This window comes from Lissotriton vulgaris, chromosome 11, assembly GCF_964263255.1.
Source record: "Lissotriton vulgaris chromosome 11, aLisVul1.2, whole genome shotgun sequence".
Classification (NCBI taxonomy): domain Eukaryota; kingdom Metazoa; phylum Chordata; class Amphibia; order Caudata; family Salamandridae; genus Lissotriton; species Lissotriton vulgaris.
In genome coordinates this window covers 360202774-360225952 of record NC_141699.1, presented here as the reverse complement: position 1 = coordinate 360225952, position 23179 = coordinate 360202774, and the positions used below count along the sequence as shown (strand labels likewise).

Here is a 23179-nt window from a genome sequence, read left to right as displayed (position 1 = left end):
AACACATAATTAACAATTAATTCTAAATAAATACCAATAATTAATTTTACATATTTAATTAATTATAATTAAATTACTTCCCACCCAATCCCCCTATAAACCCACAACCCGCTACAGAAAATAAATTAGTAAAATTAACATAATTAGCAATTAATCAATTAATTAACATTAATTGCCAATTAAAATGTAATTAATTACCAAATATAAATTAAATAACAATTAATTAAAAATTAATACCAACAAATACATTTACATATTTAATTAATTATAATTAAATTACTTCCCACCCTATTTCCCTATAAACCCACAACCCGCTACCGAATTAAATTACGCAAAAATTAAAAAACACAAAATTCATTATTTTAAAATTAATTATAACTTAAATACACACTTTTCACACATATAATAACATAAAAAACACTATAAAAATTCGATATTATTAAATATTCGATAATTTTAATAACCTATATTATATACTTCGATATTTTAACTTTCTATATTTTTAACATTCGAAATTACATTACTTACCTTAAAAACGATATTTTTGATGTCTATATTCTGTCCATTCGATATTTTGTTCAATCTATATTTAAAACTCGATATTATGTCCAATCGATATTTTGGACTCGATATTTTGACTGTTTACCGAAAAAAACTCCACTCCAAAGGGAGCTAGAACAGTAAAGATGCAGCAACAATGTGTGTTTATCAGTTAACACTGGAAGTACAATTTTCTATTCGGTGGGGTTTTACCAGTTTTTCCTGTTAACCTTTAAATCCTGTAACCTTAGGTTAACTGGGCACTTGTGCCAAGTTAATACGCTGTTTTGTTGTGGCACACCCCTATAGTGTCACATTAAAAGTGAGTGGTGGACTCCTTTACACATGTGAGCACATAACAGATGCCGGCAGGAAACCTGTATTGTGAAAGTCTAATATCTGTATGTCGAAGGGGCCACAGGACCCCACTCCCAACAGGAAAACAGTGAAGATAACCCGTACCTTCATGCTGGATGGGAAGGAGGTGAGCGTCACCACCTCAAGAGTCGTGAGCGTTGATGGTCAGAGGAACGAGAGATGGCGATCAGCCAGGTGAGATGGGTGGAGAACCCGATATCCTTTTGCATTTTATGTAAGTGATAGGCAGGAACATCGGAGGGGAATAGGGTAGGATGTCCTTCTCATTGGGGTTTCTCACTGCCTTCTCTTAGTACATCTCTTCTGTTCATTGGGACAGGTCCTTTTCACCTCCCCTTAGATAGAGGGGTAAGAAAAAGGGACCAAGAACAGAAAGGGGTGATGGGGGCAGATGATACTGATCAAATCAAAAGGCTAAAGTAGCAAGTCATGGAACACTCTTTGAGCTCTTTTAAATGTCTCTCATTGTCCACTTTGGTTTTTAAAGTCTCGCTCTTTGTGAGTCTTTTTTTCACTTTATTTATTTCATGTGCCACTCTGTACTGAGGTGTTTCACTTCTCACTCCGTTTGTGTCTCACTCTTTTTAAGTTAGATATTTCACATTTTACTGTGTTTCAAATCCCTCTCTTTGAACATGGATGTTACACTTCTGTTTCTTAGCTGATTGTATACATCACTATTTGCACTTGGTTTCACATTCTCACTGTTTCCTTTTGGTTTCACTGCCAAATATTTGTGAATTGTTTCAGCTCCCACTCTTTGCACTCTGTAGTTCTGTTTTTTACTTTGCTGTTTCACTTCTTCCCTCTTGTTCTGGAGGGTTCACTTGCCACTATTTGCACTGTGTTTTAATTTTCTTGCAGTTTCATATTTCACTTTTCAGTCAGTGTAGTATATGTAATTTCTTGCTTCTCACTCCATCATTTTTTAAATTTCTTTCTTAGATGGTGCACATCTCATTCTTAGTGCCGTGAGATTTCACGTCTCACTCTTTACATTTAGATATTTCACTTCCCACTAATTACCATCAGCTTTACTCTTTTCACTCTACATAGCCACTTTCCACCTATTGAACTCCGACGTTGCAATCCTCACTTGTAGCTTTCAGTCCCTTCTCACTGTTTACACATTGATGTTTCACATATCTTTATGACTTGGGTACCTACCCAATAACAATCCAGACAGAGGTGAGGGCCTTCCTGGTCTCACCGGGTACCACAGATTTGTCAAGGGGTATGGCACAATTGTTGCTCACTTGTCAGAGCTAACTTCAGAGAAGCAGGCCAGGCATATTTCTTTGCCCTAAATGTAAGGAATTGCTTGGCAGCTGTTATACATTGTTTAAAAGGTGAATCAAGTAAGTTATCATGGCGGTTTTTTAAAGTTCATGAAAAAAGAAATCCGCAATCCATAAGGGTTATGATTGATCTTAAAAGGAAGACAAGCATACCTGCATATTTAATCGTGCTGAGGCACTTTCTCATATCAACAGGGAGCATCTTTTTACCCCTGTGGGGCAGTTATAATGGGACCAACAAGGAGGTATAATGAAGAGAGACCAAAAGGGATGTGGTGATGATAGACTTGGTCCGTTAAGTCCAATGGAGCACAATACACTTTTTTGCATGCAGCACTTTTAGCCATGGGAATGAATGATGGATACCATCTTAACTCACTAGAATAATGGTACATACTGCACTTTATCTGCATGGAGCACTTTGATCCTTGGGGACGTATGTAGGCTGAACAATGATAATGATTAGGATGGTGACAGGACATTGTGGATGAAGATGGTTTAGTGTGTAAGGGTCGACAGTGGACCGGCCTTATGGATGCCATTTTGACCTGCTGGAACAGTGAAGTATGATGCAATTTTATTTGCAATAGACTCTTCAGAACATGGGCCTGCATTGCTTTATTATGGATAATGATTAGATGACGTGAAGGTTAATGTAGACAGCGGACTGGGCTGTTGGTGCAGAAAACAATGGGATAATTAACAAGTTACTCTTTCCCTTCTAAACATAATATTTTTGTAAGATATTTGGGAGGCAGATTTGATGAAAAGGATATTAGGGGGCAGGGTACAGGACACATTGAGATGATAAGACTAGGCAATGTAACAACATTTTAGTTTCTAGCAGAGACAAATACACATATACGCCTACCCACATTCTGTTTTGGTGCACCATTTTTAATTCTGTCTTTTAATTTGCTTGCGTGCTGAGAAGTAACGATATATTTTTTTTAAGTTCAAAATATTTTATTGAAATTTATATATAGATAATACATAAAGACCATACAGAAAATATTACAATAGGAAGAAAATACCTAAAGCATCTTACAATGTAACTATCAAAATATTTAAAGAAATTATATTAGGTACATATAATAACGCTTTTATATGAAAATAAAAAGGGAAGGGAAAGGGTAAATACACAATTAGAGCTCAAGTATTGAACGGAGCTACTATACCATTGAAAAACAACATTAATTGAAAATGAATTCATCCTAAATGACAAAAATATTCATACATTACTTAATATCTAAATATATATCAACAAGCATCCAGAACGATTGAAAATAAATTGAATTATGAAGGAGCCCCTTCATAGATAATTGAGCACCTCTTCTAGTAAAAAGAACCCACAACCACCATGTATGAACAGATAAAGAAGAACTATCTTTCCAACAATAAGAAATAGATTTCAATGCTGCTGAAATGAGAAAATGGAAAAGTTTACTTTCTAAAACATTTAAGTTTTGTGATAAAATAATAGACTTGCAAATCAATATTTGCTAAGAAATATCTCCTTGAATGTTTAAAATCTTAGTTATAATAGCCCAAACATCTGACCAAAACTTAAAAATTAAAGGGCAATCAAATAACATATGCTGTAATGTACCAGATTCTACTTTACAATGCTAACAGTCTGCAGAAGGAAGGAGTTTAGCAAGGAATAACAGTAAAGGGGTCCATAACCTATTAAGTAAAATATAAGAGTTAGTTTGATAGAGGGAAACAGGAAGCCAACCAGATATGCCATTACACCATATATCTTGCCATGTGTCAGTTGATAGAGAAAGTGACAGTTCATTATTCCAAAAAGTTGACAGCGTATCTATATTGTTACCAAGAGTGTCCGATAACTTTTTATATAAAATAGAAACCCCATGAGAAGAAGAAGAAACCATTTGAATGTAAATTGATAAATCAGCAGCAACATTAGAGGGAATAGCATCTGGAAAATAATCTAAAATTGAATTACATAAGTATTGGTATTTGGTAACATGGGATCGAGATAAACCAAATCGGGATTGTAAAGTTTCAAACAAAATGAAAGTATTCTTGGTGTACACATCTTTAAGATAAAAAATACCTGCTTTAATACATGAAGACCAAAAATTAACATTTCTATTCAGTTTGATAACATTGCTATACCAAAGGGAAATATCTTCAGTAGTATTCATGGGGGAGAGAAAAATTAAGTCTAAATCATTAAACATCATTTTAGTAGATTTAATATTAGCTGGTTTTTGGAGAAATGATGCAGTATTATACATTGTTATTAGAGAAGGAAGTGGGGGAGGATTTAGTAAAGATTTCTCAATAGATAACCAAGCAGGCGGGTTATTTAATAAAGAATGATTAAACCAAAGTGAACTTTGTTTTAAAATAAAGGCTTTATGATAAAGAAAAAAAATCAGGAATACCGAAACCAGCGTTACGCTTGGGAATTTTTAATAGTTTGTAACCAATACGAGGTGATTTGTTGTTCCATAAAAACTTAGACAAAATTTTATCAATATCTTTATAAAACTCCAATGGAAGTTGAGTAAGGAGCATTGCAAGGGTATAAAAGATTTTCGGCGCTAAAGTCATTTTTATAGAATCCAATCTACCCCACCATGAGAGATGTAGGGAAGACCATTTAGACGTTTTGTCTTTAATATAATTTAAGAGAAAATCACAATTTAAAGTAATTGTTGAATTTATGGATGTAGAAAATAAAATCCCAAGATATTTCAGTTGACTTTCTTGCCAAATTATACCATTCATGGGAAGCATGTCAGGAGTACAATATATATTTAAAGGGAAAAAATCTGTTTTATTTGTATTTAAAGTATAACCAGAACTGTAGTGATTCCCTTAATCTCATCACATTTTCTAATTGAAGAGAGGAAAGGTTTGATGCCAATTAAAAATAAAAGAGGAGAAAGTGGACATCCTTGCCTCGTACCTCTAAAAAGAGAAAATTGGGGCGTGGCCAAGATGGCGAGCTGAGTGGTCGCACTCGATGTGAGCTCCGCCGGCCCTGGGCTCTAACCCTGCTGTAATTGCGCTGATCCTCCCCCCGGGACGCCGCAATCAACGGAGCGGAAGTGTCTCACCTCGGAGGGACAGCTACGGGACCTCGGCCGCCGCCTTTCCGGGCATTTGTCCGGTCCCGGTAACGGCGCCATTGCTCCGAGCGAGAGAGGCCTAGTGCACGACCCGGAGAGGGGACGAACCCTGCTCGGACCTGGGGGTCAGCCCGAGTGGACATAGCGGTACCCCTGGACCTGCCTACCGGCCCTGGACTTCTGCGCTCGTCCTAGCGGCACGTCCTGGACACTTGGGCCGCCTATTCCGGAGGTAGGGGGATACCGGCGCGGGGCCCGGCATCAGGCTTTACGCGAGGCCGCGGCGCTGGCCTGGGCTCCGGGCCTTGACTGCTTGGGGTGCCGCCTGCCGGGTCGGAGGGTGCTGCGGGCCCTGACCTCCTGCCCTGGACATTCCTGCCTGGCCCTGCGGGGCTCTCCCGAGGCCTGAACCAACTGAGGCAGTGGCGGGGGGAGTGTGATACCGGACGCGGGCCTCTGACTACGCGAAGCCGCGGCTCGGGCCTACATCCCGGACCCGGACGTCGCTGGACGGCGGTGGCTCACCGGCTCACCAGCCCACCGGGGTGGATTGCGGAGTGCAGAGTTGCTCGTCTGAGACGACGAGGGCCCTCACGGTGAGTCAGGGCACTACGGAACGCTTGGGAGCGGGGCAGCGGCCTGTGCCCCTTGGAGCCACGAGTTAGCGGAGGCCAGGCTACTGCCAGGGGGGGGCTTAACGACCGTTGTCACGACCCCCACTTGGTCCCTGGGGGCCTGGCGTGGACTGGCTGGTGGGGGTTCCCCCGGTGGCGCTGGTGGCGCTGGGCTCGAGGTCGCAGCGCTGGGGAGTGGAGAACGAAAGCACAACCGGGCTGGTCGGCCCTGGAGGCCTTGGAGGGTAGCTGGACGCTGACGCAACGGGCCGCTGATCGCGCGGCAGTCCCATCTCTATCGGTGGGGCGGTTCGGCCCACGGAACATTTGTGGAGCGACGTGGGAGGCCACCAGCTCGGTTTCTGGGCTGCTCTGAGGGCTGGATTGTTGGTTCCCCTGGAAGGAGGCCTCGGTAGACATAATGACGCAGAACTGAGGGTCAAAGAAGGGAGACCGCACATTGCCGGAGATGCTGAACCGGAACACTCTGAGACAAGATAGGGGACAGCCGTCCCCCACTCACCCGGGTGGCTCCCAGGGAGCAAGTGGAGGGGAGCCGCCGGTTACGAGGTCCTTCCTGGAATCCCTCTTCAGCACGTTGAGAGACGACTTTCAAACGCTCAAGCAGGAGGTGGCAGGTGAAGTCCGGGAGATAAGGAGAGAGGTCGACGGCCTGGGTGACAGAGTATCCACGGTAGAGGAAGCAGGCCATGCAAGGGACGAGGAAATGACGCAACTGCAGCAGGAGGTCATCCGACTTCGGGAACAGCAACTCGACCTGCAATCGCACACAGAGGACCTTGAAAATCGCTCCAGGAGAAATAACATCCGCGTCCGGGGCATTCCGTCCCGGGAAGAGGGGGAAGACGTGGCGGCCTACCTCGGGGAGCTGTTCAGAGAGGTGCTGGGGGAACCGGCTGATTTTGCTATTCGGATTGACAGGGCGCACAGGGTGGGCCTGCAACGCCGAAATTCAGCGCCTCCTCCCGACATCTTGGCCTTCCTGCCGGACTATCCCCCGAAGGAGCGGATACTAAGGGAGGCTCGGAGGAGACCCTCCTTGGAATTCCGGGGCCACCGGATAGCTCTTTATCAGGACCTGGCCGCATCCACTCTGCAGAAACGCAAAGCTTTTAAAATTGCGACTGACTTTCTTAGGGAGCATGGCACTCAGTATTCCTGGGGACACCCCTTCCGGCTCATTTTCAGGTGGAATGGAACCTTGCACCAGTTGCGTTCTCTTTAGGACACTTGTGGAGTGCTGGGGATCACTGCTACTGAGGACGGAGCTCACACACCGCATCGGGCCGTATTACCAGAGACGGATGGCAGACAATCCCTGGCCGATGATCGTCTGCTTCCTCGACACGGCCAGACTCTCCTGCGGCCCAGGCGGAGTCGGACGCAGCGGAGCAGGATGGGACTGGTGCTACTGATGGAGCGGTAATTTCTTCTGGTAATTTCTCAATGCAAAACCCTCATGCTACCTCTAATTTACCGCTCAAAAGGTGTTGGGCCCTTCACACCATGTATTACCTTCAGGAGATTTTAATAATCATGAACAGTCAAAAATGCAATTATTATTTTAAGCCAATAAAGAGAGTTGTTGAGTATTTAAAGGGTTTTATTTTCTAGTCAAAAGTTAATTTTCTCTGACCCTTTATTCATTAGTAAAATATCAATCAGGTTACAGAATTTGGAAAACAGAAAAAATAGCATTATACAGAACATTTTACAGTCTGCATATAGGCATAACATGTAGGAATGTGGCGCAAAATGTCATTCAAGATTCTTAAAGAGTTTCTAAGAAAAATAGTCTTGCAAGGCTAATCAAAAATCAAATAGTTTGCAAAAATCTCCCATAAAGAGAAATAAATGCATGACAAATAAATCATTTCAGACCTAATTAATTAGTAAAGCATAACTGAAAGTTTAGCATCTAATTCTATTTAATCAGCTGTTCTTCTGCATCTGTCTGTGTCTAAAGAGCAAGCAGGGAGTGAGATAGCCCCTCCTTCACAAGACCTCAAAGGAATGCGCCTGCAGTGCCAAGATATGACGTGGAAGCAAGAACCCTCCCCCTGACTCTCCTCGGACGCCCATGCACCCGTGACGATCTCGTACCTAACCCATAGGCTGTCTGGCCTAATCTGTTCCTTCTCTTCAAGAGCTCACACACCCCCTAATGAGCCTAGAAGCCAGCTGAGCTGAGAAAGCCCGCCCCTGTCAGTTTTTATACACAAAATTTTGGCAGACTACACAAAATGTTGCATTTCAGGAAAACCTGTATGTTGATTGGTTAGTCATGGTGGCATGAGTTCTCATCACCCTGACGCATTCTAAAAACCTGACCATGCCAGTTTTTAACAAATGAAGCATACATAATAAATACATTTTATAAGTTTGCAACAATTGCTAGGGAAAATTTTCAATAGTCTTCCTTCCTGCCAAAGCGCAGTCAGATGGACACTTTTAACTAACACTGGTACATTTGGCAGAATCACAAGGATGTACAGTTCAAGGTGTTCTTGACTTCTTGGCATGAGGAAAGCTGCCACAGTCTGCGCATGCTCCCTTCTCATTCAAAGCAAGCCATAGCTTTTGATGGTTTCACAGGCAGCCATTTAATGGTAGGCCCCAAAATAAAATAAACACAAAGATAATATTAGTTTCATGTAAATCAGCACATTATGTTTCCAAACTCCATACTAATACTCATTATAAGTGTTTTCCTAGCCAAGCTACTAGTGTAAAGCAGCTTTTCTATTATTTATGACAACATGTAAAATAAATGTGCAATGTGCAACAAAGTAAAAGAGGTGTTATTAACTGAAAATATTTTTCAAAATATGCAACAAGTCAAAGTCTTTTAAGACAGAAATAGTGAATGTATATTGCATGGGATGAGATGGGAAGAGAGAAACATATTCTATTAATCTTCAAAGCTAAAAAGGCCACTTTTCTCCACATTGCAAAAACACATGTTAATTCAGCAAAAGCATTTCAGACTAAATAGGCCTCACTTTCATGTTTTTTTTTTTTTATGTGCCATGTTTTTAACTTGCACCAAAATGTGCGTGGCAATTTAAATGCAGTCTGTCTGAAGCACAAAAAATAAAACAATGTCTGACTGCAGATGAAATCTGCTCCATCACTACTACTGCAACTGTGGTGGCGCTGACAGCTTAAGTGAACTCCGGGGGGAGATCGACATCGCTATGGTGGAGCTGCAGGTTTGAGGGTCTGGGGGGGTGGAGGGAACAGAGGGGTGCGAGGTGGCTGGACGTCCACTTTTTCTGACTTTCCGCAGGCTTGTCCGATAAGGACCGGACTGGGACAATGGGTTTACAGGTTTTTGGGGGGGTAGAGGGAGGGGTGTTTGAAGTTGTTGATCCAGTCCCAGTTGTGGGAGGGGGCTGGGTGCGGGAGGGCTGGTGGGGAGGACGGGGGACAGTTGGGGGGGTTCAGGGGGGTTGGGGAGTGGAGTGGAAGAAGGGGTCTGGGGGTTTGGGGTGGGGAGGGAGGGTCGTCCAGTGCACACGGGGGTTCCTAGTCATCCTGACATTATCTGTGCTTTTTGATTTGCTTCTACTTGGCTATGGCTTTTGCGGTGTGGCTTGTCTTTTTGCTTGGCACGAACAATGGGGAAGGGTGGGGAGGGTCGTTGGATGCTTCTTATGGGCTGTGAGCTCTTGGATGGGTGGTCTGCTTTATGGTTTGCTCTGAACTGTTTGCTTTTTATGTCAGTGCTCTCTGCTCAGTGCTCTGCTGCACCACAGGCTGAGTGACGTTTTTGTCCTCCCGGTTTTGCGGTGGGGCCTTGCTGCTATCTACTACACCACCGCTCATGCCCCCAACCACATGTAAGGTAGTGACCCTGAATGTCCGGGGTTTGAATAATCCTGTAAAGAGGCGGGCTGTCCTTTCGCTTTTAGAGAACACACAGGCAGATATCTGTCTCCTCCAGGAGACGCACTTACTATCACAGGACACACATAGACTCCGTTCACATAAGTTCCCCTCACAATTCTTTTCCTCATGCACCACTAAAACGTCAGGGGTGGCGATTCTGGTGGCGCGGCGCTTCCGGGGGGAGGTTCTCCACAAATTCGCTGAACAAAAGGGTAGGCTACTGGCTTATCGGTTTCGGATAGGGGGTCTTCTCTTTACGATAGGGTCCCTCTATAGTCCCAATGAACGACAGGACCGCTTTCTACAAGCGGCGATCGAGGAGGTCACCTCTTCCCAAGATAGGCATGTCATACTCGGGGGTGACTTCAATATTGTCTTTGACTCTGCACTGGATAGGTCGGCGCAACGCTCCCCTCCCCGTAAGGCTCAGCTGGAGGAGGTGGACCTCCTTGATCTATGGCGACACCTGCACCCGACAGATAGGGACTACTCGTACTATTCTCATGCGCACAAAACGTACGCACGGTTAGATCACCTTTTGGTTACCTCTCCAGTGAAGGCGTTAGCCTCTGGATCAGACATGGGTGTGATCTCCCTTTCGGACCATGCCCCGGTCGAGGTCCTGTTGACTGTGCCTCCGACAGCGCCCCGCCCGCGGATGTGGCGCCTTCGTGACACGCTGCTGCATAGGGCGGAGGTGGTGGCCCGCATTGAAAAGGCGATTCGGGAATTTCAATCCCATAATGATAATGCGGACACTAGCCGGGCCACGCAGTGGGCGGCATTGAAGGCTGTTATCAGAGGGGAATTTATAGCGATTTCCTCGGCGGATAATAGAGAACGGCAGGCCAAGAGAGATGAACTTACGGATCGGGTTCGGGAACTGGAACAGATCCATCGCAGGACCGGGGCCCCCCGAATTTGGCGGCAGCTCAAGGAAGCCAGGAAGCTCCTGGCGGCCCTGGACCTTGACCGGGCGGAGTACGCAGCTTTGCGGTTGCGACACGCCTTCTATACTGGAGGGGACCGCTGTGGCAGGTTGTTGGCAAATAGGCTCCGAGTGGCGAGGCAGAGCCAGCTACTTAAGGAGATCTCTGGCCCGACGGGGATGCAGGAAACTGAGGGCGAGCGAATAGCAGCCGTCTTCCGAGGCTTTTACAAGGACCTCTATGCCGGGGATCCCCCGGATGAGGAAGCGATGGACGCTTATCTGAACTCGATCACACTTCCCTCTCTGGAGCCTTTACAGGCGGATCATCTGGACAGGGACATTAGGATTGAGGAAGTGGTTTCCGCTATTGCCCGACTTAAACATGGCAAGGCACCGGGTCCGGATGGCTACATTGCGCTATATTATAAAACATTTTGCACGACGTTGGCCCCCATTCTGACGCGCCTTTTCAACTCCTTTGCGGAGCCCGGGGCCATTCCGCCTGATCTGCTCAGGGCCTCTATCTCGGTTATCCCTAAGCCCGGTAAGGATCCGAAGCAATGTGGGTCATACAGGCCGATCTCCCTTCTGAATATTGATTTGAAATTGTATACGGGGATCCTCGCTGCTAGACTAGCTCTCCATTTGCCCGGTCTCATCGATCCTGACCAGGCGGGTTTTGTCCCGGGAAGGCAGACCGTGGACAATACGAAACGAATTGTTCATTTACTGGAGAAGGCCTCCCGGATTCCGGGGGAACGAATGATGCTGGCGGTGGACGCAGAGAAGGCGTTTGACCGAGTCCACTGGCCTTATCTGGAGCGGGTGCTTATGAAAGCAGGTATAGGAGAGAAATTCCGCTCCATGATCCTTAATTGTTACAGTCGTCCGTCGGCGGTGGTCCGCGTCAACGGGCACGCTTCTGACTCTTTCGGCATTGAACGGGCCACCAGACAGGGTTGCCCGCTCTCACCCCTGCTTTTTGCGCTCTACATGGAGCCCTTTGCCCAGCGGATGCGCGATAACCCGCTGGTGACCGGCATCCAGATGGGGGGCTTCGCACACGCTATCAGCCTTTACGCTGATGATGTTATTTTGTCCATTGACAGGCTCACCGTGGCTCTGCCAGCGTGCATGGAGGAACTGGCCTCTTTTGGCGCGGTGTCCGGATTTCGGATGAACATGGGGAAGTCAGTAGCGCTGGATATCTCCCTTGACCCGGTCACTAGGGCCTGTTTACAGCAGCGGTTTCCCATGCTCTGGTCATCGGGAGCAGTGCCCTATCTGGGGATCCAGATTGCACCTACCTTGGCGGCGATGGTGTCGGCAAACTACCGGGCCCTGGGTGCCAAGATTAAGGAGGAACTGGGCCGATGGAATTGGGGCACCTTTTCCTGGCTAGGCAGGATAGCTGCTGTCAAAATGACGATTTTGCCTCAGGTATTGTACCTCTTTCGGGTCTTGCCGCTCCAACCGCCGGTGGGATGGATTTCACAATTACAGGCAGACGTTTCTCGGTTTGTATGGCAGGGTAAGAAGCCTAGATTACGTAGAGCCCTCTCGCTGCTGGCCCCGGAGGCAGGGGGACTGGGTATCCCAGACTTTCGCAAGTACTTTCAGGCAGCGCAGCTGCGTTATCTGGTGGAATGGAGTAGATGGGAGTCTGATAAGCATTGGCTCTTCCAGGATCAGGCGGTGGCAGGGAGACCTCTGCAGGAAATCCCCTTCCTACGTCGCCCTCATCGGCCCAAAAATCTCTATGCCTCCTTTGTTACGAGGGTGCCCCTACGGGTGTGGGATGCTACCAGCGTTTTGCGTGGCCTCACCACGTTCCCGTCACCGCTTACTCCGCTGGTAGATAATCCGGACTTTACTCCTGGGATGGAGAAGGGAGCGTTTGCGAGATGGCAACAGGCGGGGTGTAGAGCCTTATGTCACTTTTATGGCCCGGACGGGGTGGTCCCTTTTCCCCAACTCCGCCAGGAGTTCTCGCTCCCGGAGACAGAGCGACTTCATTATATGCAGGCCCGCCATTGGGCCCTCCACCCACAAGTGAGAGGGTCGGCCGATCGGCCTTTTCTCCCTTATGAGCACTGGCTCATGACACGGACCTCGGACTCCAAACTGATTACTGATTTGTACAAGCTGCTGCAACCACCGGCAACACACCTTTATCACCCTGGGAGGGAGCGTTGGGAGAGGGAGCTGGGGAGGACACTGAGCCCTAAGGATTGGGAACACATATCCTATAGAGCGCGGCACTCGGCCTACCACATGGGACTCACTGATACACTGACTAAAATCTCTACCTATTGGTACTACACACCTGAACGAGTACATGAGTTTGATCGTAGTAAAGTGGATGCATGTTGGCGGGGATGTGGGCACAGGGGTACACTTACCCATATACTGTGGGACTGCCCGCTCCTAGAATCTTACTGGAAGGAAGTGTTGGATGAAATTGATTCTCATTTTGAAATTGAACTGCTGCGCTTCCCTGCCTATACCCTGCTGGGACTTCCGAATGATCTAATGTATCCTCTTCGTTCTCGTAGAGGGAGACAGATAGCAATAGCTCTGGGCTCCGCGGTTCAGAACATCTTGATTCATTGGCACACTGCTACGGTTCCATCTATCACTGGCTGGCTCCACAGGTTGTGGCATGTGTTGGGTATGGAGAAGATGTCCCTCACAGTGGCGGGGGATGTGGACCAGTTCAGGGAGCTTTGGCGACCATTTCACTCCCTATTGCTTACTGAATTTAAGGAACTTACCTGCCCCAAATATCTCCGCCTCTTGCGGCTTCCGGCCCCGGTGGAGTCTCCCCAGTGATCTCCCTTTGATTTCCTCTCCTTAGTATTGTGGCTCTGATGTGGGTCGAGCTTAGGGACTGTGCACTGGATGTGGGGTGGGATTGGGGGGGGGGGTGGTGGGAGTTTGGGTGTTGGGGGGGAATGTTGGGTGGGGGGGTTTCATGGGAAATGTCATAACATGTTGAGGCGACAGGAGACTTCTGTTACAGTGTAGGCGGGACCATCGGATTAACATTTATTAACAGCACTCTTGGACACTTGCTTTTCCGCCCTGCTACATTCTCTTGAGATGTTTGTTTGTCCTTACGTGTTGTGCCGAATAAAATACTTTAAACCTAAAAAGAGAAAATTGATGTGAAATGTGTCCATTGATAAATAAACGAGCAGTAGGAGCAGAATACAGAGCTGAAACCATATGTATAAAAGATTCCCCAAAACTAAAAGAAGATAACGTATGAAATAAAAATTGCCAATGAAACTTATCAAAAGCTTTTTCAGCATCTAATGCTGGAATACCTGATGGGAGTGGTAAAGTAGAACTTTGTTCAATAACATGAAGTAAAGTTCTGGTGTTATTTGCAGAGAATCTATTTTTCATAAAACCAGATTGATCGGGATAAATAACGGAATCTAAAATAGGTCCTAATCTAGTATAATTTACAGTCTTGATTAATTAAAGATATAGGACGATAGTTAGAGACGAGAGTGGGATCTTTATCTGGCTTTGGAAGTACAATTATTAAAGCTTCCGTGAACTAACCAGAAGTCGTACCTGTGGACCCAAAGAACCCAAAAAGTTGAAATAAAAAAAGGTAACAAGTGTGATTGAAATTCTTTATAAAATTCTGCAGGTATCACATCAGGACCAGGAGATTTGTTTTTTTAAGGGATTTAATGGCTAATAAAATGTCATCTTTAGTGATGGGAGAGTCAAGTCCATTTTTATCAGATTGTGAAATCTTGAGTAAATCACAGGAAGTTAAGACGGAATCAATTAACGATTCATCGTGAAAATCAGGTTTATTATATAATGTAGAAGCGAACTTCAAAAATTCATTAACAATATCATTTTGAGAAAAAGCAATTCTTCCATGAGAGCTTTGAATTGAATTGATTTGAGTTTTGTCCTTTTTTATGCGTAAATATTTAGCTAAAAGTCGGCTAGATCAATTGGCGTTAAAACTAAATCTGGCATTTGAATGCCTGCTCTCTTACTAAGGATAGAGTTAAATTCATATCGCAATTTTTGGAGTGTAAACCTATATTGGGGATCATTAGAGGTAATAAAGAGTCTTTCATGTTTCGCAATTTGTTTTTGTAATTCTTTAATGGTCGCATTGAAAGTTTTGTTTTCATGTGACATAATGGAAATCGTTATCCCCCTAATATAAGCTTTAAATGCATCCCATCTGTTAGTCAAAGAGGTAGAACCTTCTAGATTAAATGAAAAATAATCTTTAATGACTGTCAAAAGTTTTGGTTTATTCTTTTCATTTAATACAATACCAGTATTCATTCGCCACTTAAATTGTTTAGTATATGTGGATTCTAAATACAAAAGTAATGAAATCGGCGCATGGTCAGAGATATCAATGTTACCAATTCGAGGATCTGTCTAGAAATTATTAAGAAATCAATTTGAGAATGGGAGCTATGTGGGTTGGAGAAAAAAGTAAAACTTTTTCTGTGGGGAAATGTAATCTCCATATATCTACTAATTTAGTGGTTTGAATGAAAGCTTTGAAAGTGAAATACACTTTAGAAGGATGAAATTTAGTAAGAGAATGTCTGTCCAATAAAGGATCTGAAATTATATTAAAATCCCCTCCAACAATTAAAGGAACATTTCCAACCTTTAAGACCTCTGTAGCAAGAGTGGAGCAGAATTTAGGATAACCTACAGTAGGACCATAAACATTTAATAAAAATAAGAGTGCATCATGAACTTTAATTTTTGCTAATATATATCTACCATCAGCATCTGAATGTTTGCTTAAGATTTGACAGTGTAATTTCTTTGCAAAAAGAATAGCCACACCAGGAGAAGAGACAATCATATCAACCCATTTCTTTTTCATATAATCTAAAATGTTGTTGTCAATATGAGTCTCCTGAATAAAACAAATATCAGCTTTATACCTTCCTAAGTAATCTAGAATTTTTTTACGCTTAACTGGATGACACAATCCTTTGTCATTTAATGACACTACTTTCCGATTATGAACATTAGCCATAGTAGAAAAAGATAAGAAACGAAATCCAGAAGAAAGGCATAAGAGAAAGAAAAGCAGAGGAGATATAGGATGAGAAATAAGAAGAGAAAAAAGTAGCAAAGGATAGAAAAAAAGAAAAAACATGGAAAAAACTACAAAAGGAATACATAAATATGAAATGTGAAACACACACACGGTCTACAAGTATGGCCGCAACCGCTGGAGCCCTACAGAAGAAAATCTTAGTATCCTGTCAGCAAAGGCAGAACTGTTATAACTCAAGTATTGGAGTCATGGGTATACATTGAATGCTGAGACGGGTGTTCAATAAAATGTTTCAAATCTTCAGGACGTTGTAAAGATTTGGAGAAAATATTCTTCCAAATACGCATCGTCGAAGGGTCAAAAAGTCCATATTTAAAGCCAAGACATCGAAGATGAGGACGGAAAGCAGAAAATTCCTTGCGAATTGCGACAGTTTCTTTGGCAAAATCTTGATGAATAAAGATCTTATTTCCATTAACCGTCAGTGAAGGAATTTCTTGTGCCGCTTTTCTGATTAAAACCAAGTGATGGTGACGGAGAACCTTCAAGATCATTTGTCGTGGCTTGGAGTGATGAGGGTTTTGATGGGAAGGAATCCTGTGGGCCTTATATATTGCAAGAGACCAGGGAGCAGATTTTCCAAATATAGTCTGCAGTTACCTCCTTCAACATCTTCAGGTAAATTAAAAATGCGAAGATTGTACTGCCTATTGCGATTTTCCAAATCCAACTATTGAGAACACAAAGGTGAAATTTTTGCCACTAGAGGAGTGAAAGTATCAATTTTAGCCTTGTTATCTTGAATTTTAATTGAATTATCTGAAATTTTCATGGATAAACTAGCTATTTCCTTGCGTACATTTTTAACTTCTGACGCAATGGACTCTGTATTTACTCGCAAAGCTTGAATCTCCTCTAATATTAAGGATAAGGAAGGCTCAGATGACTCCACAACCTTAGATTTAATATTAGGTGGGGAAATTTGCTGCCTTCTTTTTATTATTAACAGTAACTTTATTTTCCATTTTCTCAAAGAAGAAAAATTAAAATGGAAACAGCAGAAATAAAAGAATCCAATCCACAATGCAGCAAATACTGTGGAAATGAGTGTAAAACAACTGGTGCAGCAACTAAAATGGGCTGTGGGCGTAGCTAGGCCCAAGCCAGGCACTTTCTTAGAAGTGCACTCCGCCCCCCCTGACTGAGAAACCCGCCTGTTCCTCGGAGCTGGGCTGGGGCTAAGAACCAGTCTGTGGAAAAAGCGACTTCCAGGGCTCCAAAAATGTCAACATTCGCAGCACAATAGAGGTAGGCATTCAGTATAATTTCCGACTGCTTTGCCTGCAGTTCTTGACAAGAATCGTCGTTTTTTTAAACAAAACGGGTGCAAAAACGTGCTAGAGTAGGAGCCGGGCGGCCATCTTGGTTCGCGCGCTCACGCGCCTACCCGAGAAGTAACGATTTTAACTAATCAAAGATCAATCAAATTTCAAATACACTCTGTTAGACCTGGCACCATTGGCGTGGGTCTCCCTTCCATTTTTATTGTTGCCTCATGTATTTTTGCTGGTGTTAGATGCTTTGGGCACTGTGCCACTGCTATCCAGTGCCACAATGCAAGTGCTCCCTATTGTAAATTGATATATGAATCAATGGTTCCATGTTTTGGTTTACTTGTCAGACCCTAGTACAGTGCACTGAGTGTGCCCAGGGCGTGTAATCCAAATGCTGCTGGTGGGCCTGCAGCACTGGTTGTGCCACCCACAGAAGCAGCCTTGTAAAATATGTCTGAGGTCTGCCATTGCAGAGCCTGCGTGCAGTCTGGTACTGTTATGTTGACTGGGCAAGTGCACCCACTTCCCAGTCCCTAAACCTTCCCTTTTCTTCATATCAGTCACCCCTATGGTAGGCCCAAGGGCAGGGTGCATTGTAAGCATAAGGTAGGACAAGCCCTGGTGTGTGTGTGGCATGTCCTAATAGTGAATTACAGCCATTATCGTTTTTCACTATTGCAAGGCTACCTGTTCTCCATAGGCCAGAACGGACTGTTAAAGTTATTAAATTTTATAATCCTAACTGTCTCAGAGAACATGGTAGAAATTTGAGTTTAGTATGCCTGAACTCAGAATAATGAAATACATCTTTTAGTGAAGTTGGTTTTAATATTCTGTGTTTGCAAAGGCCACTTTTAGAAAGTTAGGGGCCCATTAGGATGTCGGGCGGATTGCCTCCGCCAGGGTAGCGGTGGCCACCGCCACCCTGGTGGAGGCAATCCGCCCGACATCCTTCCCTGCATTCCCCCCCGCCATATTAGGATGGCGGAGGGGACTGCAGCGGTGTGAAACACCGCCCGCCTGTTTTCCGCCCCGGTCGCCTAGCGGCCGGGGCGGAAAACCTGTAACATGGTGGCTGTGTCTTGCAGACACCGCCCGCCATATTACAATGTGCATTACACAGTGCATTTCCGTGGTGGCAATGCCGCCACGGAAAGGCATGCCGAGACTCCCTGCGGGGGCCCCTTGCGGGCCCCCTGGGAGTCCGTGGCTTGGGGGTGCACATGGGGGGTACCTATGGTACCCCCCCGCATTTCAGAGTGCAACATGGCAGGCACCGCGCAGTGCCTGTCATGTTGCGCGTTGCCAAGCAAAACGTGCACTTTTACCATTGCGGCGGGCGGAGATTCCTGCTCCGCCCGCCGCAATGGTAGACATACAGGATGCGCCCGCCTGTGTGGCGGGCGCATCCTAATACAAATGTCGGGACCCCCGCACTGTTAGCGGGCTGTCCTCTTCTCCGTTAGGGTGGCGGGCGGGCAAAGCCCGCCCGCCATCCTAATGGACCCCTAGGTATTTGCTTGTCTAACCATTCAAACCTGCCTCTGCTAGGTTGTGTATTCTTATGTCTGGTTTTGTGAGTGACAGGGCTGGGGAATTCCAGGGGACAGGCTGAGTCACCCTGTGGTGAATAGAGAGATCTTTTTCTAGATGGGAGGGAGGAGTTGCACCTGAACCTTTAATAGGGCTGTGCCTGCCTTCCACAATGCTGGCTCCACCCCCTGGGGAGCAGCTGATGTCTCTGCCCTGCACACTGGAAGAAGAGAAAGAGTCCTGTAAACAAAGTGCTCCAGGACTGTACTTGCCTTCCACAATGCTGGCTCCACCTCCTGTGGGGCGTCTGATGTGCCTGCCCTGCACTGTGAAAGGAAAGGAGAAGTCTGGAAAACAGAGTGCTTCAGAACTGGTTTGGACGGGGCAAAGGCCCCTCTCCCCTCAGAGAACAAAGGATTTTGGGGTATAAATATTGGGACCCTGATCCCACGAAATTAGATCACTTTTGGATTACATGAAGAAACCTTTACTGAGGAGAGGGACTTGAAGAAACTGGGGAGAGACTATTCTCAAGCTGAAGTGCTGTTTGGGGGATTGGCCTGCAGTGGTTGCCTTACTGCCAAAGGAAGGAGAAAGGAACTTTGTGTACTTTGCTTCCAACTTGTGAAGGATCTCCAAGGGCTTGAAAAAGAGCTTGCCTCCTGCTGAAGTCTCAGGGACAACAGACTTCACTCCCCAGAGTTCTTGTGGAAGTGCCTGCTGCTGTTTTGGGTCCTTCTGAAGAACTGCATGTCGCAAGGAGCTGGAAGCATGCCGCAACGAAGAGGAAGTGGGTCACCATCGCTGTTGCTGCTGTTTCAACTCCAAAGGAGGGTGTCGCTGCTGTAGTTGTCGCACTGCACCGCATCAGGAGAAGAATCTCGCAACGAGGTCGGAGCATATCGCCGTCGCTGTGCCTGCCGTCGCAACTCCGAAGGAGTGTGTCGCCGCTGGAACTGTCGCACTGCACCCCATCGATCAAAAGCACCTCACATCCCCAAGAAGGGTGCCGCCATCGGAGCTGCTACCGTCGTATCTTGGATGTCGCCGCTGTAGTTGTTGCATTGAGCAGAATCTTCATGCATCGTGGGAGAAGAGCGTCGCCGCTGGAGCTGTTGCCGTCGCATCGTAAGGGTGTCGCTGATGCAGTCCACGCATCGAACCGAGGACTTCTTGCATCCCAGAGAAACGTGCCGCATCTGGAATATCTTCACGTCTTTATTTCTTTGTATCTGAACTTTGCCGCATTTCCCATCGCTGCGACATTGCTTGTCGTGGAAGCGCAACGCAACTTAAGGTACATTGATGCAGAGTGTTGCATCTAAGAACTGAACTAAACTAAGCTTAAATCTACCATCTTAAAGTAATCCTAGTGTATATTTTTGTCATTTATGGTCTTGTGGTAACTCTATATAAAGTCTACTTATTTTTTATATAAAACCTGTGTGGTGTCCATTTGTAGTGTTGTCACTGGGTTATTGTATGTGGTCACAACTGCTTAACTTACAACGCCTCTGAAATAAGCCTTGACTGCTCGCGTCACGCTACCTAGAGGGTGAGCAGGGGTTATTTTAGGAGTGTAATCCCCCTTACCCTAACTAGAGGAGAGGGTTCCTATTTGTCACAAGTACCTACCTGTGGCAACTAGAGACCCCCAAATCTAACACACTCCAAAAAAAACCAGCCCAGGCAGGTGATCTGGACGGAGGCATGCAAGAACACTTTTGACATGCTGAAGAAGGCCATGTGCAAAGCACCAGTGCTCAGTGCACTTGATTTCTCCCAGGTGTTCATTTTACAGACAGATGCCTTAGAGCATGGCTTAGGGGCGAAGCTCTCTCAGCTAAAAGAAGAGGGCCTAAATCAAGTGGTAGACTTCATCAGCAGGAGGTTACTTCCCAAGGAACAGTGATCGAGTGAATAGAAAGGGAAGCATTTGCAGTGTTTTGGGCACGAAAGCAGCAGAGACCATACCTGTTAGGGGCTCACTTCTTGGTTCAGACAGACCACAGATGGCTAATGCAGGTGAGGGGTGAGCATTCCTAAATGTTGAGGTGGTCCATCTCCTTATAGGAAATGGACTTTACTGTGGAGAATCACCCTGAAACTCACCACGCCAGTCCTGATGGTCTCTCTAGGTTCTTCCGCTTTAGCGATGAGAACTCATATGAGAGTGGGTAGTTCTCTCTCTTTCAGCTGGTTGGGCACGCATGTTGCACTTGACTTGCCTGGTATGGTTTTTCCCCTACCTTTTGCCTTCAATCCTCCTGTCTTTGCTGCACGTTTTATCTGGACTTGGAACTCTGCGCTCTTTACCACCGCTAACCAGTGCTAAACATGTTTGCAATTTCTCCCTTAAACATGGTAGAATTGACTTACACCCAGTTGGCACATTTAATTTACTTGTAGGTCCCTGGTAAAGTGGTGCTACATGTACCTAGGGCCTGTAAATTAACTGCTACTAGTGGGCCTGCAGAACTTTTTGAGCCACCCACTTAATTAGCATCTTAAAACATGTCTCAGGCCTGCCATTTACAACCCCTGTGTGCAGTTTTAAATAGTCATTTCAACCACCTGCCAAAATAAACCTTTTGTTAGGCATAGACCTTCCTCTTTAATACATATAATTTACCACTAGCGTAGGCCCTAAACAGCCTAGAGGGCAGGGTGTAGTGTATGTAAAAAGTTGGACATGTACTTTTATCTTTTGTATGTCCTGGTAGCGAAAAACTCTTAAATTTGTTTTTCACTACTGCAAGGTCTACCTGTCCCATAGGATAATGTTGGTCTATTACATTTAATAAGTGATAATGTACAATTTGGAGGAGGTAAAAATGTTGAGTTTGGTCTCGAAAGAATGGTAATTTAAAACCCTTGTTAATAGTAAAGTTGGATTTTAAGTCACAGTTCTGAAAGTGACAATTTTAGACATTTGGAATTTTCTTGTCCTAACCATTTGGTACCTTCAGTCTGGGTCAAACGAATAAATGTAGCTGGCAGTTGCCCTTGGTGTATTGCTCCCAGACAGTGAGACAAGGGAGAATAGTTGTTGGCACGATGTGCCATCTCCGACTTGATAGAGGTGGGGAATCTGTCACCTCCCACACCTGCACATCACAAAAACACTGCGTCAGAAAACTCACAAATAGTTTCACACTAGTCTTTTGTTCCCCCAGACAAGCTTGGGTGAGGACAGGGAAGCAGGAAATTCCAAACACCTTTGAGGTGGAACCCTCTAAAAAACTTCTCCCACTTCAAAGCTGGCACCAAGGATAAACAGTTGACCCTCTCAGACCCAACTCTTCAGATCTTTTCTGGACCTATTGACTCTGCCGGGAAGGACTGCCCAACTGTAAAGTCTGCTCTGCTGACCTGCTTGCTGACCCAGAACTGCTTTGCTGCCCAAGGCCTGTTGTTGCTGCACCAGGACTCTTCTGCTTCTGTGAGTTGCCCAGCTGAATCCAGCCTGCATGTGTGGACCCGGAACTCCAGGAAATCTCAAAGTGTCAGTTGGCCGGCCCCCAGTTCAAGCCCACGGACATATCTGACTTCTTCGGCATCAGTTCATCTCCACGCATCTCCTCGCAGTGCGACGCATCCCGCCATTGACTCCGGCCCAACACGCCGCAGTTCATCCACTACGCAATTCCTCGAAACTACCGATGGCCTCTTCAACGTCGATGCAGCCAGACGCTGACACCGCCCAGCTGAACTCATCTGGTCCCCTGAGCGACACATCGCAGCCCAAGTCTCTGCAAGCCCCATTGGCTTCCTTGAAGAAGACGACAACAGGCCCCACATCGCAGCTACTCGTCGACGGTCATCAACTTTGCCACTGCACAACACTTCTTGGTGCTGGATCCTGCAGTGCAACTCCTTGTTGATGGCTCCTCAACACCGGACCGCACATCTTGATGCAAGGACTCCGCATCTGGACGCCCAGGCCCACATGGTACTTTTTCAGTGGACTGAACTCAGTTCTGTATCTGGCCCGCGCTCCATCATGGTCAGCCTGAACTTGTGACTTGGACATGGTCTACTGCGACAAGATCACTGCGTTTGGTGCATTTTGCTTCTTAGTGCCTGATTCTCACAAAATCTTTAAAATTGCATATCTCCTATTGCACTAATTGGATTTTGGTAGTTTAGTTGTCAAATAGTTTATTACATTTTACTCAATTTTTTTAAATTGGGATAGAATTCTTCTTGTGTTGTGTTTTCACTTTATTACTGTTTGTGCGCTGCATAAATACTTTACACGTCACCTTTAAGTTAAGCCTGACTGTTTCTGTGCAAAGATACTTGAGGGTTGAGCCCCAGTTAATTTGGGGTTTGCCTGTGTTTCACCCTGACGCAAATTGTGGTCGCTGCTTAAGTTGGGTTTCACACTCCTCAACCAGTCATCCAATTTCCTACACTATCTCACTCATTGCACTACCAAACTTTACATGCCTCACTTCC

The 23179-nt window shown here is 45.4% G+C and overlaps 1 protein-coding gene across 1 annotated transcript in view; it reads left to right on the top strand.

Moving 5' to 3' along the window:
- Positions 1-23179, top strand: part of LOC147679776 (uncharacterized) — a 275399-nt gene that overhangs the window by 180270 nt on the left and 71950 nt on the right. The window contains exon 10 of the mRNA XM_086944753.1: positions 953-1092. Coding sequence (XP_086800879.1) covers positions 953-1092 — 140 coding nt within the window. The remainder of the gene's footprint in view (positions 1-952; positions 1093-23179) is intronic.